The sequence below is a fragment of the Megalobrama amblycephala genome, linkage group LG14 (assembly GCF_018812025.1).
Source record: "Megalobrama amblycephala isolate DHTTF-2021 linkage group LG14, ASM1881202v1, whole genome shotgun sequence".
NCBI lineage: Eukaryota > Metazoa > Chordata > Actinopteri > Cypriniformes > Xenocyprididae > Megalobrama > Megalobrama amblycephala.
In genome coordinates this window covers 17,093,471-17,111,999 of record NC_063057.1, presented here as the reverse complement: position 1 = coordinate 17,111,999, position 18,529 = coordinate 17,093,471, and the positions used below count along the sequence as shown (strand labels likewise).

At 41.4% G+C, this 18,529-nt stretch overlaps 1 protein-coding gene across 6 annotated transcripts in view; it reads left to right on the top strand.

Annotated features, from left to right (window-relative positions):
• cacna2d1a (calcium channel, voltage-dependent, alpha 2/delta subunit 1a) overlaps positions 1 to 18,529 on the top strand; it is a 93,916-nt gene that overhangs the window by 17,512 nt on the left and 57,875 nt on the right. For all 6 annotated transcript variants that reach the window (XM_048157071.1, XM_048157069.1, XM_048157070.1 and 3 more), the window contains exons 2-3: positions 9,761 to 9,842; positions 11,322 to 11,438. In XM_048157071.1, the coding sequence (XP_048013028.1) occupies positions 9,761 to 9,842; positions 11,322 to 11,438 (199 nt within the window). The remainder of the gene's footprint in view (positions 1 to 9,760; positions 9,843 to 11,321; positions 11,439 to 18,529) is intronic.

Sequence of the window (18,529 nt, the reverse complement as noted above, 5' to 3'; positions counted from 1 at the left end):
TAAAAGGTTTTATGTGATGGGTAGGTTTAGGGTTAGGAGATAAATTATACAGTATAAATATCATTATGTCTATGGAATGTCCCCATAAAACATGGTAACCCAATGTGTGTGTGTGTGTTTGTCCATGTGTGTTTTTGTAAGAGGGAGGGGAACTGTAGCCCGAGGTCAAGATCCAGTGCTGTAAATCTGACTCATGTACTCTATTTTAGGGTTGCTGCTTGATGTGTCACTTGTTCTGATTGGATGGATACAGTATGTGTTGTTGACCTGACTATTGGTTGTTCATGTGTCTTATCTCATAGGATGTTTACTTTGCATATTTGTCCGCAATGTGCAATTCGCTGTGATTGCCTTTTGTCACTAAATGTGCCTGTATTTTTGTTCCATCTGATAATGTTTATTCTGTGCTTTGAACTAACAGCACCTGTTGCTCTGACCCCTGATCTGTGACCTTAAGTTGTGAACACATTTGATGCTTGAGGGGTCCATCAGGAGGCCATTTGGCTCAGATTTTAGCAACCCACATGGTTCCAGACAGCTGGTCAAGCGATGACATTGTGGCATAAAATGGAACAATGTTCGTTCTTTCCTGGCTTTGCTGTTAAACTATTTTTACTCTAAATTGGTTCACAGTTTTTAGTTGCAGCGCTCTGTAAAGGTCAGACCTGTAAATGCTGTTTATACAGGGAACAATTGTTTTGTCACCATTTAGTGCTCTAAATGTTTATATTACCATCATATAAAGTCATATGTTTCTAAAATATTGGGGACATGTAGGTCTAATGTGGCTTTGAACACAGAAGCAGCCCTGACTTCCTCAGGCAGTTTAGCTAAAATAGAGAAAGAGGGCAAGAGAAAGTTTCTGTTTTGTTTGGTACAGTCTATGCGTACAGTACTTTCAGTTGACAGACATCCAGTACTAGTTGTTCAAGCCTTATTTTCCCCATACCTTTTAAATTGTAATAATATGTATTAATAATATGCATGTTACTGTATTTTTGATTAATTAAATGAGACTTGGTGAGTATATGAGTCACCTTTCAAAAACATCTCACCAACCCTAATTTTTTGAATGGTATATATAAAATAAAAATATATTCTGACCGTTGTGTCAAAGCTTGTTATGGCCTAAATGTGCTCAAAACTCATTAAACAAACAAAAAAAGTCAGTATAACATGTGCCAGTTGAGAAGAATTCACACAATTATTTCCTCTTTCTCTTTTCCCTACTTAAGTAAGTTCCCGCTGAGCAGAGATCACAGCAGCTGTTTTTTTTAAATCTGTTTCCTAATGTAATTTACAAATCTATCTTGAGCTGACTGTGAGTACGCAATTTCACAAGGAAATAAAGTTTGGATTCTTAAATGAGTCAAAGTGTTTCCATAAACTATTTACAGTACGTAATGTTTTACAGCTTGCTGGGTCGCCCCTGCCCCCCACTTCCCTCTCAAGAGGACTTGGAGGGGGAGGGACCAAAGGGGATCTTATCTCAATTTTCCATTCACTGCTCCAAGTTTCCGTCCCTTTTTTCTTTTTTCTCACCACATCCATTTCCCCCCAAGCCTTAGCACTATACTTAGCATGTATGCGCTCTGTTTTTTTTTTTATGGCTACTCTGGTGGTTATGATCATACTGCTGTTGTCCCTTTCATAAAGAGAGTTTCACTTGAATTTCATCAGCTAAACTAAACTGGCTGGCAGCTTTTTCCCGTCTTCTTGCGTTGTTGAATGCCATATTCAGGCACTCGTGATCCATAACAATGATTAGTTGCAATGATTCATCTCACCAGAAGGGACTGGAGAGAGGAATTGATTTGGCGTAAGGCTTGTTTGGGTTTGACCTCTTCTTTATTTCTGTTGTTATTTATCATTTATTCAAACTTTTTAATGAAATAAATGTATAATTAATCATATAATTGATTTTTTAAATTCTTTTTTATATTTGTATTTTTATTTTTAATAATTAATTATAATGCATATACAATTTATAAAATAAATCCACTTTCACATTTATCAACATTGTTATTTATTTAGATAAAAACAATATTTCTTAAAAATGTTTCTGCTTTCTGTCATTCAATCTGACTCTTGTTTTGAAACCTTTAATGCTTAATAAATAGTAAAATTACTAGTACACATTTATTTAATATTTTTATGTGATGACTGCTCTTCTAGATACACCATCAGGATTGAAATTATCAATACTTCATAATTGATCTGCATTGTATTGTAAAAACAAAGTCCTAACTAACTAACTAAATTAAATAATGGAAAATTGTGAATGATGTATTTCTTCTTGTGATGTTTTTAAACGGTATTGAAGGAGTTAATATTAATGTAAATGTTTTAAAGCATAAGCCAGTAAATTGTTTTTTTTTTTTTTTTTTTTTAAATAAAGATCATAAGCACAAATTCAGTAACATGTGACTGGTAGTCTATATATGAACCCAATAGAGGTGTGAGTGACATCTATCCAGGCAGTGCTATTCTTTGATATCTTCATATGACATAAATATGCTCATACCAGTCTTGCCTGAAGCTGAGGCCTCTGGTGGTTGGCTAAATATACTGCTGCTCCACATGTGGTATCTCCTCTCATATTACACTGTTTTTTCAATAAGAAAATGTTCCCACTAGAATCAGCCAAACTCATCACCCTACAGCAAGAGGGAATTTTCTGCTGCCCTTGTTTTGTGTGTGAGGTGATGTCTGTTTTATGCTGCGGGACATCTCACATTCATTCAACGCGCACTGCTGCCGTGGCTTTGAGTCACACCTATGAGATTCATAGTGGTGGTGACAAGATAAGAACCTTGATATGGATTCACTTACACGACACCCATATTCCACCCTTCACACCTCTTTTTCTCTCACTCTACTCCTACTGCACTCGTTCTGCATTGCTTTATAGGGCTCTGATAGCTATAGTGCCCTTAGATGGAGGCTCCATGCTTGCTGTCTGCTCAACACTTTTAGATTTATGTTGAGTATTTAAAACAGCAGGTGGCTGGTCAGCAGGTCAGCTAATCTGAGACTGTAGGCGGGGTTAAAAATGTAATCAGTGATTTTATATGAAGCCCCCTTCCTCTGTCTTTGTTAAAGGGGTCTTATTATGCTCATTCAAGTTCAGAATTTTGTTTATGGGGTCTACTGGAATATGTTTATATCATTTAATGGTCAAAAGCTCATTTTTTCTTTTAATTAACATTGTTGCAGCGCCTGTTTTTACCCTCTATCTAAACACTCTCTTTTCGAGTTTTGGTTTTATTGAAACCTGCCTTCCAAAAAGCACAGTTTGCTCTGATTGGTCAACCAGACACAGTCTGTTGTGATTGGTTTACCGCTTAGAGTGGGTGTCAGAAAAGTAATGCCCCTTACCATAACCAGCAAATATCAGCTCCGGAGGCACTGTAAACACTACTGTATGCTACGCTAACTATGGCATCAGTTTTGCCATATCTCAATTGCCATATTAGTTTTGCCATATTTTGCCTCTAATAAAAATATTATGAAAAGTCATTTGAAGGAGTACATTCGTTTTGGATGAGAAATAGACTAAAAGTTGTTACTCACTGACAATCACCTTAGCTCTCTAATCTTATTTACATACTTATCTGCATACTTAACACTAGAACCGCCGGGGGTCGCTGTATACCTAAAACCGCCATGCGGGTAAATTTTACCCACGCACATTAGACCCGTTTTTATATAGCTAAATAACATATTATTTCACTGTATTATGTCTCTGTCTTCACAAAGAAGTGTCTAGAGTCATGAAATGATTGTGTTTTGTCATCAACTATATTTTTGTCCTGTTGTTTTATGTTCAAGGCTTTTTTTATGCAGGCTACACTAATCACTTTTCATAACGGTCAAGCTAAACAAGTCTGCACTGACAACGATAATTAGAAGGAAGTACATACATATTTGGGTGGTGTAATATTATAATTAATCATATATTTGTCACAGAACCCTTGTTTCCCTGGACTTCATATCCCATGATCCTCCTGTTCTTCACACCTGCACTCACTTCCCTCGTCAGTTCCTCATCATCACTCATCACCTGCACCTGGACTCTATTATCAGCACTCCCCATATATTGCACTCACTCCCTTCACTCCTTGTCCGTTCTCTGTTGTGTTAACGTTGTATGTTGGTGTTCCTGCCTTGTTTAAGTAAAGAACAATATGTATTGTGGAAATCCGTATCTGCCTCGTCTCTCTGCACCAGTACTCGTAACAGAAGAACGGACCTTTAAACCAACCAGATTTTTCACAAGGAAAAAATGGAGACTTCCCCCAGCTCCTTGGCTCCTGCTCCTCCAACGCCTCTCTCCCATCTGACAGCCAGCCATCGCCTCATCGGGCTCCTGCAGGTTGGTCGTTCGCTGGAGAGGTATGTGGAGGAGTTCGTAGAGCTCGCTTATTTGACAGATTGGTCGGATGCTCAGTTGATCGACCTGTTTTTGGATGGACTGGATGAGAACATTATTCGCTTTATTGAACCTAACGATTATGTTTCCTTAACTGATGCTATAAATTTAGTTTTGTATTTAAATTGCTCCGAATTCTTAGTCCAAGAGGTTCAGAATGTGGGGTGTTCCTCTCGTCCAGTCCTTCCAAAAACACGGTTAGCCCGGCCAGTCTGCCAAGCTCCGGCTTCCTCCGCATACCCTTCCAGCGAACTCCCTGCCTGCCCCATGCTGGACCCACATTCCTCTACTGGGCCCAGTAAGCGGAGGAGGAGGAAGAAAGCGGCTCCAGTCTCTCCAGAGCCCGCTCCAGTCTCTCCAGAGCCCGCTCCAGTCTCTCCAGAGCCCGCTCCAGTCTCTCCAGAGCCCGCTCCAGTCTCTCCAGAGCCCGCTCCAGTCTCTCCAGAGCCCGCTCCAGTCCCCACAGAGCCAGCTCCAGTGCCTGTGGGGATTTTAATTGTATTTGAGGGGATGAACGAGCCCTCTGCTCCAGCCGCCGCCGCCGAGCCCTCTGCTCCAGCCGCCGCCGCCGAGCCTGCCGCTCCAGCCGCCGCCGCCGCCGCCGAGCCTGCCGCTCCAGCCGCCGCCGCCGAGCCTGCCGCTCCAGCCGCCGCCGCCGAGCCTGCCGCTCCAGCCGCCGCCGCCGAGCCTGCCGCTCCAGCCGCCGCCGCCGCCGAGCCTGCCACTCCAGCCGTCGTCCCTCTGCTCCGCCGTTGCCCATCAGTCCACCAGCTTCACCAGTATCCATCCTGCCTCCACTCACACCTTGTTCACTCGTCAGCCTGCCCTCCCCTCTGGACTACACTCCTCCGTCTCCGCTCCGTCACTCCGTCCCTCGGTTTCAGTTGGCTTCCTCACTCCCCCCGGTGTTCGTTTTGTTGGCTGTCCTCCTGCTTCCACTGCGGCCTTCTGGAGCCCCAGCTGCGCTTCGGTCGGCGGAGCCTACGGTTCCGCCATCACCCGCCAGTCCTTCAGCGACGCCTGGGCTCAACGCCTCGAAGGCTTCGGCTCCTGACCCGCCATGGCTGCCCGCTGCACCTGACCCGCCATGGCTGCCCGCTGCACCTGACCCGCCATGTCTGCCCGCTGCATGTCTGCCCGCTGCACCTGACCCGCCATGGCTGCCCGCTGCACCTGACCCGCCATGGCTGCCCGCTGCACCTGACCCGCCATGGCTGCCCGCTGCACCTGACCCGCCATGGCTGCCCGCTGCACCTGACCCGCCATGGCTGCCCGCTGCACCTGACCCGCCATGGCTGCCCGCTGCACCTGACCCGCCATGGCTGCCCGCTGCACCTGACCCGCCATGGCTGCCCGCTGCACCTGACCCGCCATGGCTGCCCGCTGCACCTGACCCGCCATGGCTGCCCGCTGCACCTGACCCGCCATGGCTGCCCGCTGCACCTGACCCGCCATGGCTGCCCGCTGCACCTGACCCGCCATGGCTGCCCGCTGCACCTGACCCGCCATGGCTGCCCGCTGCACCTGACCCGCCATGGCTGCCTTCAGCCCCTGACCCGCCATGGCTGCCTTCAGCCCCTGACCCGCCATGGCTGCCTTCAGCCCCTGACCCGCCATGGCTTTTGAACCTGCCCTGGAGACCTCCACTCCAGTTTGCTCCTCCCCCTGCACCAGCTTGAGGTCTCCAGGGCGCCCGCCCCCCTCCCGGTTGTTTCATCTACGGCGCGAGGACGCGCCTACCAGGAGGGGGGGGGTAATGTCACAGAACCCTTGTTTCCCTGGACTTCATATCCCATGATCCTCCTGTTCTTCACACCTGCACTCACTTCCCTCGTCAGTTCCTCATCATCACTCATCACCTGCACCTGGACTCTATTATCAGCACTCCCCATATATTGCACTCACTCCCTTCACTCCTCGTCCGTTCTCTGTTGTGTTAACGTTGTATGTTGGTGTTCCTGCCTTGTTTAAGTAAAGAACAATATGTATTGTGGAAATCCGTATCTGCCTCGTCTCTCTGCACCAGTACTCGTAACAATATTAAGATAACTCATGTTATTTATATTACTAAAATCGTCTATAGACAATAATGAACAATAATAATTCACCACACTGCATAGGATGTATGATGCGATGACAAATTCAAGCGCACAGCTTCACCTTAATTATTTATATCCAAAGTTTATTGATGTTGTCTCTCTGTAACTATTAGCAATCTTGTCCTGAAGAACAGACTCAGTCTTATTTTTCTCGGAGGCTCTGGATCGCTGTCAGCCGTCCCAGGACGCGTCACTGATCTCATCAGACTCTCCTTCTTTCATGGCAGTTAGGGCTTCTACCTCTTCGGCATCCATAAATCGCCGACTTTTACTCATTGTGACTTTATTTATGAACCGATGACCGCTAATTCAGTGAGTGAAAGGCTTTGCTTAGCAATGTTCAATGTTTAAACATAAGGGGACGCGAAAATGACAACGCGAAAATACAGGCATTGTATAGTGGGTAAATTTGACCCGCGCGGCGCTTATAGGTATAAATGCCCCGTTTTTTGATCTGGTTTTATTTAAACAATTTTTAACACCAAGGGATTGTAAATTACACAATTTTAGTAAAAGTCAATGAGTGGGAGACTTGAATGTTTTATTGAAAACCTGTTATGTACATTTGAAAAACAGCCACGGGTAAAATTTACCCCGTGGCGGTTCTAGTGTTAAATTTGGTGCTTCACAATTGGTTATGAGACACAATGAGAACCAATGCCATTTTTGTCATTTAGATCACAAGTTTGAATATGCACAAGTGCAAATGAGATTTTAGAGGTACATGATTTTCAGTGAATAACTGTTTAAATTACAAATTTAAATTTAATGTTCCTCAATTTTTGGAATGTGAAGTTGGACGTTTCAAATAGTGCACAATTTTCATGGAGGTAAAATTATGTAAGTTATGACAATTTCCATTTTTTTGTTTGTGTGAATTATTCCTACATATAAAAGTTTATCAATTACATCAGGTTTTTCTCTGGTCCAGCTGAATGTCCCTGAACATGCTAACGTTTAAGTTTACTCACGTAACCAGGGCTATGTAAGTAACCTTAAACTTTCCCTTTCGATACAGTTCACTCGCATTGCTTCAGTTTTCAGCTGAAGCTTATGGGGAACTTAATCCTATAGCACCATGCTACAGGCACAGAACGGAAGCTGCTCTGCGAGCCAACAGCTAGGGGGCGCTCAACTGAGGGCCCATAGACCAGCTGTATAAGAAGAGGCTCAGGTCCCACAATTTCGGTTGGGGGTGCCATATTGTCCCTCCTGCTTGGGAGAGAAGGTCTCTCCTAAGCGGTATGATTCAGGGCCCCTAGACGAGCTGTATAAGAAGAGGTTCAGGTCCCACAACTTCGGTTGGGTGTGCCATATTGTCCCTCCTGCTTGGGAGAGAAGGTCTCTCCTAAACGGTATGAGCCAAGGAGCTGCTGACAGTAGCTGGACTAATTCTGGGAACCATGCTGGTTCTGCCAGCATGATGCCACTAGAAGAACAGCACATGGTCTCGTATCTGACTGCTGACCTGCGGGAGCAGGACTACAGGAGGGAAGGCATAGAGGTGCCGATGTGAAGCTTTAGTCTTCCAGCCGATAGCCGTGGGTGCAGCGACAGCACTGGGGGGAGCTTCGTGGAGCCCTTTTTTTTCGGCGCCATCAACCGAGGAGAGAGCAGATGAAGAAGATGATTAGACGCATGCTGAGTAGGGGGCGCGCCATGTCTTAGTGAGTTCTTGATGGACCTCTGGGAGAATGGGGCTGGGCGCTGGTGAGGGACCTGCTGGTGGCGCCCCGGCTGCAGGAACCATTCTTTGAGTCAGCTGAGGGCAGGCTCTTCTGGGGTTGACCAGTCCAAGCCGAGCTCTTCGACAGGTTTAGTGAGGACTTAGTGAGTCCACATGAGGCCGTGCATCATCACTCTGCTTAGGCGGCAAAGGGACGGAGTCATCACTGGAGTTCGCCCACTCTTCATAGTTAGAGGAGGCCAGAGACATTGAGTCCAGTTCTTCCTCAGATCCGTAGAGGAGCGTTGAGGCGCATTGATCTTCGCGGGTGAAGAACACAGAGGACTCTTCAAAGTGAGGGGAGAGCAAGGCACGCGGGCACTGGGCAGACGTGGGCTCACTTCTGCTTCACTGCTCAGCTGGACAGCTTCGTTTCTTCTTTTGCCTCAGCTTGAGAGGGGAAGGGGAAGGGGAAGGGGAAGGAGAAGTAGAAGTGGCAGGATTGCTGAAAAGTGTGGCCAGGTTCAGCTTCTTGCAGGGCAGGCAGCTGGAATCCAGAAGCACCGCCTCAGCGTAGGCGTTGCCCAGGCAAGGGCCGTATTCAGAGTGCGACATTTGCAACAACGCCGCAGAAGTTTGTTCTAAAACTTGCTCTTTCATATTTCAATTTCGCAAGATGGACGCAGAGGAAAACACTTGGTCAGCTTGCTTGCAGAGCACCGTTTAGTCAGCTTGCTTGCAGAGCATCTAATCCACTGCGTGGCTCGTCAACAGCGAGAAGAGGTGAGTAGAGAAGCTTCAGTCTTCTTTGGGGCAGCACGAAGATCTTCGCACTAAAAGAGAAAGATTCAGATGAGATCTGGCATTTCTGTGGCCTTTATAGGCAGCCAACCCCGCCCATTTTGGCAGGCTGAAATGCCATTTGTCTGTGCACTTGCACAGATGTGAACCAATCAGACTTCAGGATTTGGAGAAAACAAAAGTTTCACCCCATAAGTGTCAGCTGAAATCTGACGCAATGTGAGTGAACCGTATCGAAAGTGAAGCGCATCGAAAGGGAACCTGCTATCTTCTTTTCTTGCTGCACTTCACACTTTGTTAAATCTTTCAAGAGCATCAGTGATACTATATTTACACCCACACAAACACACATATAAAGGAAATAATTTGTGTCTAATCTCACCCAATTACCATTAAATTAGCTTAAACTGAAATTTTTCCTTCTCTATTGTAACATATATCTTAGAGAAAAGACTTATCAAACTTTAAAAACATATAGGACGGGACTTGATTTTTCCTCAGTTGAGAATAAATTATTTGTAATAAACACTCTGTAAAAACACATTCCATAAAAATATAAGAATTGTTGATTTTGATTTCATGCTGACTTAAAGTTTCAATGTTGCAATGAAAAGGCTTAAATGTACAATTATTATTTTATCTCATTTTTGTGCTAAAAAATACAACCAGTAAACAAAAGAACTGGGTAATGTGCTTGTATGTTAATCATCACAAATCTTTGTTTAAAAACAACTAAATCTGATTGGTTCTTTGTGTTTGCAGGACCCGCAAATGGGCGGAACAGATGCAGGAGGAGCTAGTGCAGTTGATCGATGCTGAGAGCGGTATACAAAAGCTCAAAGAAGTAAGACCACACAACTGTCTTTAAGCATGATCTAAATGGATCTTCCTCACGCTGGAGGGAACTGTAAAAATATTTATATTTGTCAGGTAGCTGTGCGTTTAAACAGACCCTATATATATACACATATATATATACACACACACACACACACACATATATATATATATATATATATATATATATAAAATAAACATACCATCAGTTAACAACATCATGGCAGGTCCTGTCTTTAAAGGTTTATAAGTTATCATTAAAAATCTATTTCCCTTTGAAGAAAATGAATGGGACTGGCTATGCGCTGATATCAGTGCTCAAGTCACAAGGGCAATAGTTCTGACATTCTCTTTCTGTGGGCGAAGAAAAGTCATACAGGTTTAGAATGACATGAAGGTGACTAAATGATTACAGAATTTTCATTTTAGCTGAACTTTCCATATACAGCTTCAAAAATCAAAACATCAGCATCTCTGTAACCCAGACTCATCAAAACCTTGTTCTGTATGCCATGTGGTTTACCTTTCTGAAAGTGCTTGTGTCCAAGGCCAGTGCGCAAAGAATACTTAATGTGTTCAGATAGGTTTACAGTGGGAGAAAGCCAAAGAATCAATCAACCCACAATGCTTGCTGCCTGCTGTTAAACTTGGTGGTGATCTGCAATGATACATGTGATCATCTTATCAGGTCCAATGATTCCTTTGGTCCAAATATTGTTCTGTCATATATAACAGCTAAGGAACATGGCCGTTTTTTACAGGACACAAAGTACACACCAGTGCAGGTCCAATCACAATCCTTTATGGTGTATTTTCACTGCTAAACAAATTTAAGAGTGAATATTCTAAATTATCAGATACTAACATCCTCAAACCTACATGGGATGTTCTGGAAAGCAGAGTACAACGTATATTACCTTTTTTTTATTTATGGAATTTTTGCCACAGTATTGATGGCAACAGTCAGAGCAAAGATCTGATAATTCTTATTTTGCCCTTGGAGTTAATATTAATATAACTAATTAATATATAATATATTAATATTATACTTTTTATTCATTTTATTTATTTAAATTCTATTCCAGTATTCTCAACCCATCATAAGTACTGACGCTTTACAGGACACCTTCTAACCACTAAATAATTTCCTGTTTGGTTTAGGAGAGTCTGAAACATATTCTATAATTCATATACATTCTTATCAGCTTTACTCTTTTTACATAGCTGTGTCTTGGTTTAATTGCAGTAGCTAGCAAAATGGTTGATTATTAAATCTGTTATTGTTTTTTTATGCATTGATTACCTGTCTCAGCCTTTTTTTATATTTGACTAATTAGATTTGCAAGTACAATTTTAATGAATGCTATGCTGTCTGTCAAGGCTATGACACCACAAGAGTTTTCTGCCTTTTCTTTCTATTTTTTCATAAGTAATGGCTTTTTAGACAAATTTCAGCAAGTTAACATTGAACCTCTGTCTTTCTCAGATTTTCCTGCAACTTCAGAGACACTATGTTGTGAAGCAAAACAACGCTCAACAGCTGGTGGCAAAAGCTGCACGTGAAATCGAGAATCTTCTTGCCAACCGCTCCAAAGCTCTAGAAGTAAGTATTGAGTATTATGACACATTGTCAACCCAATATTCAAAACGTGTATCACTTTTAAGGCATTTTTGAGATGTTACCCGGGGTTTTTCCTGAATGGGTCAAAAATACCCTTCGGTGGTGCCGGACGAACACGGCCATCTGTGTTTTAAAAATCTGTAAATCATTTTAAAAATCTGTGAATTTATATGTAAAACGTCACTGAATGACTGATTTGAAAAGTTAGAAATAAAATGAACAACCAAGTAACACATTACAAAAAGTGGCAGGCCTATTATTTTGCATTTACACTCCAAGACTTAATGCACAGATAATTTGACATACAGTATCAGATTGTTTTGTTCCGTCCATTGCTATGGTTATCACTGTCGATTGAAGTCCTTGGCGCATTTAAATATGGTTGTCAATCCCGAAACTTTGCAATATGTATTTAGCAGCCTGAAAAATATATACAGAAAGTGAGCAAAGATAACTGCCATTATAATTACTGAAGCTGTCAATTACTTCAGTTCAATGCAAGGTACACAAAGCTTTACCTTTGTGAAAACTCCCATTATAATCAATGAAGCTGTCTATGCTGTGCAATGAATCTCTTATTGACATTGTGATTATACTTAAACCCATCTGATTGGGCATTGCATTCATGCACCCAACAGAAATGTCTCTGATTGGTTACAAAGATCAACGCTGCAAAAACACGTTGTAAATAGAACTATTTGATGATTGTTCTCAGAGCGCTTACGTTAACACACAACAGGAACGGTGTAAGTATTTTAAAGCAGCCGACTATCAGCGCGTACCAGGTACTGCAGAATGGTAGGTAGTACCACATTGCAACCAAATGTATGTGTTTGATTTGAGGTAACCATATTTAATCATATGGATTTCCACCTGTTGAGGTGTATTCCAGGTGTCATACTAACATACTGCCCTTGCTATTTCAGCAGTATATTTTCTGTATAAATTTTCTGTATATCGAAATAACCGTTAACCATTAAGGTATTATGCAATCATTTAAGACATTACTCCTTATATGAAACCTTTGAAATCGAGAACCCTGGGGTTCTATATAGAAGCCCACTGAACCTTTTTTCTTCTTCTTTTTCTAAGAGTTTGTAATATGCACTAAGTTAGTGTTCCAAACACAGCCATGGTTTTTTCCCGCTCGGTCCAAACCCTTCCAACATTATATTGTTAGTAAATTAGATCTGGCAGAAAGATCCAGCTTGGATCGATCTGAATTGATCTAGCTCTGATAAAACTGAGTCCAGAATGTTGGCAGGGCCGCTTCAAGCTGAAGGTTAATTAGTTTGTCGATACGCTCTGTCCTTTTGATTTTCTTTCTTGATAAACTGTATGCTGTATGCCCTGAAAACTATGTTTCAAGAGCATTTTCTATTGTTGTATGAATAGAAATCATTAGATATGATTATGCTGGCTCATTTTCCCAGACAGTGGAGAAATGCCATATGTTGTGTGTGCTCAAGCAGGGTCAGTCAGTGTTATGAATGTTTAACTCTTGCCCCTGAAGTGCAGGTGATGTATATGGCAGACTGTGTGGAGCTACTTTTATTGGTGAGCATTAAACACATCGCTGACAGCTCACCCTGATGACTAAATGAAAGTATTGACCTTTCACTCCCTCTCTCTCTTTCTCGCTGTCCCTTTCCTTTTTTTTTCACGTGCTGGCTTTCTTCTGTCATGCTTAATTGGTCTGAATTAAGTGCTCTTGTTTTAATGGATATGAAAGCATTAGTGTGCCTCATATGATGGAAATAACTGCTTTTAGGTCATTGGATCTGTAATAGCTGGCTGTAGTGCGAGGACAGTTTGGCTGTTTGCTTCTCTGTCCATTTTTGTGTGTGTGTATTTTTGGCAGATTGTTTCTACCTCCAGTCGCAATGCCCAGGCTAGACACTGTCCTCATGTCACCCCTTTTTCAAAAATAGTCTTTATCCAGTGTTTTCCCTCTGCCACCCACCAGCACAAACACAGACAAGACCATCTCTTGCTTGTTTTCATGCTTTCCTCTCCTTATCTTTTATCATCACATTTAGAAGGAAAGTTTTCAGTGACTCATTAGAGTTGTGCTCTGGACATCCTGCCTATAATTAGAAGAGCCACAAGTATATCAAGTTCGGCAACTCCAGTGAATCAAGAACCCAAAGCATTAAATTAAATGAATTAAATGCAGCTAATGCAATTTTGTTGTTAAATATTGAAGCACATCTTTTTAAATGTTTCAGATTTTCTGTGGACTTCTATTGTGAAATTTTCTGTGATTTTATACTTGTGCACTAACATTTCTTTCTTTCTTTCTTTCTTTCTTTCTTTCTACAAAGGTTATATTTATTTTATGAAAAATACAGTAAAAACAGTAATAATGCTTAATATTTTTGTGGAAGCCGTAATACTTTTATTTTCAGTATTCTTTGATGAATAGAAAGTTTAAAATATGATTTATTTTAAGTAAATGTAATTACTAAAAATACAATAACATGAAAATATGTTGACTGAAAAATAGAAGTTTGTTCAGAATATGACCAGAAATGTGTTTTGGCAAAGTAAATGGGCTCAATTATTTTTTGATTTTATGTTGACCTTAATAGTTATTTGTCCACAATGATTAGTGGCCTTGCATGCTCAGATAGATCAGACACACAACATAGTTTTTTAAAAGCTTAAAGGCCAGTTCACACCAAGGACAAAGAATAGCAGAGTTCATATTAAGCCCTGGTTATACTTCTTTTTTTTATGCATACGCTAATGAACACGCACAGTTGAACGCACAGCCTTGAAAAGTACACTTCAATTGACTCGTACGCATACACAGGCATTTGATGCATGCACAGTTTTGAGCAATCTCTTGCCACGAGTTAGAACCCATGTAAACATATTCTTTCATGCTAGAGCTGTACAAATAAGGATACTTTGTAACCTCTTCGTACAATCTCTTGTCTATGTAGGCCTCCATTGTCACTGTAGCTTGCATGCGTTCCGGTCTGTTCTGTTTATGCAGTTTTCCTTTGGCTACCTTGTGAATCGACACCCCCAGGGCACGTTTGACGCCTTGTGGATAAACGAATTACTGCAAAAACAATTAAATGTGCATGTGCGACCTGCACGTCTAAAGTACAGTTACAAAAATCCAGTGGTGCGCATACAGTACGCACATACTCTTCTGATGACGAAATTAGCATCACGCGCACTGTACACTGACCCTCGCGCATACGTAAAAAGTGAACTATACTTTGGGCTTTACAGCTATAATGATAATGGCACAGAGAAATGATATCGTTGGGATCACTTTCAAAATGATTTTAGGCCCCGTCCACACGGAGACGCGTTTCAGTGAAACCGCACAAATTTTTTATCGGATAGGCGTTTCGTCCACACGGATCCGGCGTTTTTGAAAAGTGAAACCGGTATTTTTTTAAACCGGGTCCCAGAGTGGAAAAATTTGAAAACGCCGGCTTGGCGTTGTCGTGTGGACGGGGCAATCCGTATATTTTCTGAAACGATGATGTCATCACCCCACGTGTCGACCCCTAGTCAGACGCGCTAACACCACAAAACAGCACCAACAACAGCAATAGCAGACTCTACATGCTTGCGTTCATGCTGCAGAAGCTACTGAACCAAAATAAAGTGTTATTTCTAAGCTTTGTTAAAGTTTGTATTCAGCGCGCAAGTTTTATGCGCATGCTCCAAGTCTTCTTCGCTGCTTTAAGTGCATTTCTGCGGCAGAATTACAGCGCCACATAATGGTCTGGCATGTATACTACATCGTTTTGAGTCGTTTCAGTGGTTTCGTGTGGACGCAGATATTTTTTGAGACGAGGAAAAAAAAATATCGGTTTAGGGTAAGCTCCGGCTTCGTGTGGACGTAGCCTTATTCAGCTGTTGAATGATGAACAGTGACAGCCAATCAGAATCAATCCTGCTTTAACAAACTCAAGCATTTAAAGTGAAAGCATTACAAGCATGTGCATGTAATAAACAGAATCTTCGTATATTTATAGTTATCATTCTTGGAGTGAACGGGCCTTTAGAGTTCAAATAAATCTTATAAATTAGCTTTATTTTTATTTTATTTTTAGATAGGGCAGCATCTCATCTTAGCAATTAAATTATGCTCCTTTAGCAAGTGTTTAGCCTTTAATCCATTCAGCTCAGGAACATTATTTATAGCTCATATTTCAGTAAATAGCATAACAGTGTGAAGCTGTTGCCAGGAAGAGTTTTAAAAGTAGATCTAGACATGTTTGTCAGATAATGTCACCCCTCTCATGCCAGTCAGCACACACATCTTTGTCAAGTCTTGACTTATGGTCTCTTTTCTGACAACTGTTTGTAGTATCTGCTGTGCTTTATGTGCACTAAATGAGTCTGTTTGTTATTGTGGCACCATCAGTATCAGATTAACCTGCTTCTGAAAGGCACGTAAAACAAGACACACTCTGATTGGTTGCGTTGCACATCAGTCCGACGGTATCTTCCTGTCTAACTGGGCTGAATCATCTCCAAACTCCAAAATTGGGTGGACGGGGAAAAAGGGAGGCCAATGGGGAGTAAATTTCTTCGTATCGCTCAACTGTTGCCACCAAGAAACATTCTACCAAGGAAGTGCTTTTCGCAGAGAATTGTGGATTGGCCTCTTATTCCACCACAGGAAGTCAGCTGTCACTATGATGAGGAGCATATCTTGTCAATCATGTGGTGCTGTTCACGTTCCTGTTGTTCTTTCCTGAGTGACCCCTCGGGCACAGGATGACCACAGATCATGTCTTGTACTAATCAATATCTGCTGGATCAGACCTGACTGATCTCGAGGCCAAACGTGACTTTAGGATGCTTTGGTTGGATTAGACTGATTGATTGATTGGCAGCTCTGTTAAGTTGATCAGTGGGTGTCTTTAATTTGGAGCTATCCATCAGCAGCTGCCTGCGCAGTCGATGCGAGTTAACAGAGGTGGCTTGACGTGCAGCCGGGATGTTGTGTTGTCGAACAGGAAGCTGAAGGTGCTGGCTGCTGATGGAGACAGTGTTTTCTTTAACGTCAATCAAATCACGTAAACAGCAAAAATGTCTCACTCTTGTCACTCTCTCTCTCTCTCTCCCTGACTTTATTCCAATTACAGCAATTCAGCCTACTAAAATGAACCTTTCCTTGTCAATAACTTGTTTCTTCCCACTCCCACTGTCTGTGTTATATTTTTGTTAGAAATAGTAATTTGAAGTGTTAGTTTTTGCATTATGATTATACAATGTGCGTGTGTGTGTGTGCGTCTGTGTATGAGTAGGTGTGTCTATCACACTCTTGATGTTTTACAAAGTAGATTCAGAAATTAATATTTTATTTGATTCAACATAGAATTTATTATACAAACTTTTGGACCATGAGTTTGAGTAAATGATGACTGAATATATTGTCGTGGAAATTCTCAATACAATCTGACTTCACCACTGACAATTTAAACAACTCCTAGTTGTTAATAAAATTCTACAGTATCTCAAGGTAATTCCCTGAATTCCTGAGTACCTACAATACAATCCAATACCTCCCTGAAGTATGGTGACGGCGTCCCGTCAAGAAGATACTATCACTACCTCAATCACACTTGGCTGTTACATTTGTTGTCTTTTGAGTGTAGAATCTTTAGTCCTTCTATTCCTCACTACCTCAATCACACTTGGTTGTTACATTTGTTGTCTTTTGAGCGTAGGATCTTCTATCTCTTAGCTGCGCAGCATATACCTGACACGACTTCCAAGTTGCTCTTTGTAGAAATGAAGTTTTATTTACGGCCGGGAGATCACTTGTCACAACAACAGAGTGAGTCTCAATGAATAGAAAGATACATGCACATTTAAGTCTTACAGTTGAGTAAAAATCAATGTCTTCATCACTGTGATTTGTTCTGGTGATTGGTTTGTAATGATTTAAGCTAATCATGTGACTGGTCTTTGACCTAAGCATCCTTAGTCTGCATTTTCTGTACATTTCATGTTGACATAAAATATTTCCATCACATTCCCCCCTCTGATCGTTTTTACACAATCACATTCTCAAATCCGGTTGCATTATCTCATAAAATGACCTGCTTTTTACCTTTATCTTCCCATACAGTTTCTTTCTAAAATCCTCTGATCTTCAGCTCTCTCTGTTCTCCAAGTATGAAAAACATTTTCCTCCAACTTAATAATTTGTACATACAGTCCTTCCCGCTCTCTTCTAATACTTCTTGAATTAACTTTTTTCATTAATGCATGAATACATTTAACAGTACTGGAATTGTTATTGTACAAAATCAGAACCATTTGCTGGCCCAAAGTTGATCCCAGACTCCATGCTTGTCTGGCTGGCCCCACAGATGTCTCAACATTTTCTTTGCAGTTTCTGTTGCTCTGCCCACTGCTCTGCTTCTCTCTCCCACTTGTTGAACAGCATCCAGTCTACCCGCTTCTGCTGCTTCGAAGGCAACTGCTTTCTGGCTTCTTCTAGAATTGAAACACTCAGAGTACCGCATCAGTCAAAATACCCTTTTGTCAATTTTGGCCACTATTGTATCTGTTCAATTTGTCCATTACTCAAATTCCATTTTTTTTTTTTTTTTTTTTTAGGGTCCCTTCAATTCAAGGACCACATCTGGTTTACCACAGCAATTCCCCATTCTATTTAAGCAATTCTTCTTTGCAGAAAGGAAAAATAGAGAAAGATCCCTTTTTTTTTTTTTTGAAGTGTGAAAGCAAGTAAATTCTTTTTTTGCAAAAATGTAGAAAAACAGTAGTGATAGTGTTATTATTATTTTTTTTCAGTGCCTCAATGTATTTCTACAATTCTCCTGATTCCTGTTTGAGTAGGAATAGAGTTTCTATACAAAAGTGTAATATTACAAAAAAATAGTCAAAATTTCCTTTTCTTTTCTTTTCTTTTCTTTTCTTTTTTTTATCTTGGTCACCCAATTTCAGACATTCAATGCAGTATCATACTCGGTGATACATCAATATATAAAACAATATCAAACTACAATTTTTTATTATATTTTCTTAGGATATGGGATATTTCTTAATCTATTTCATTCATATAA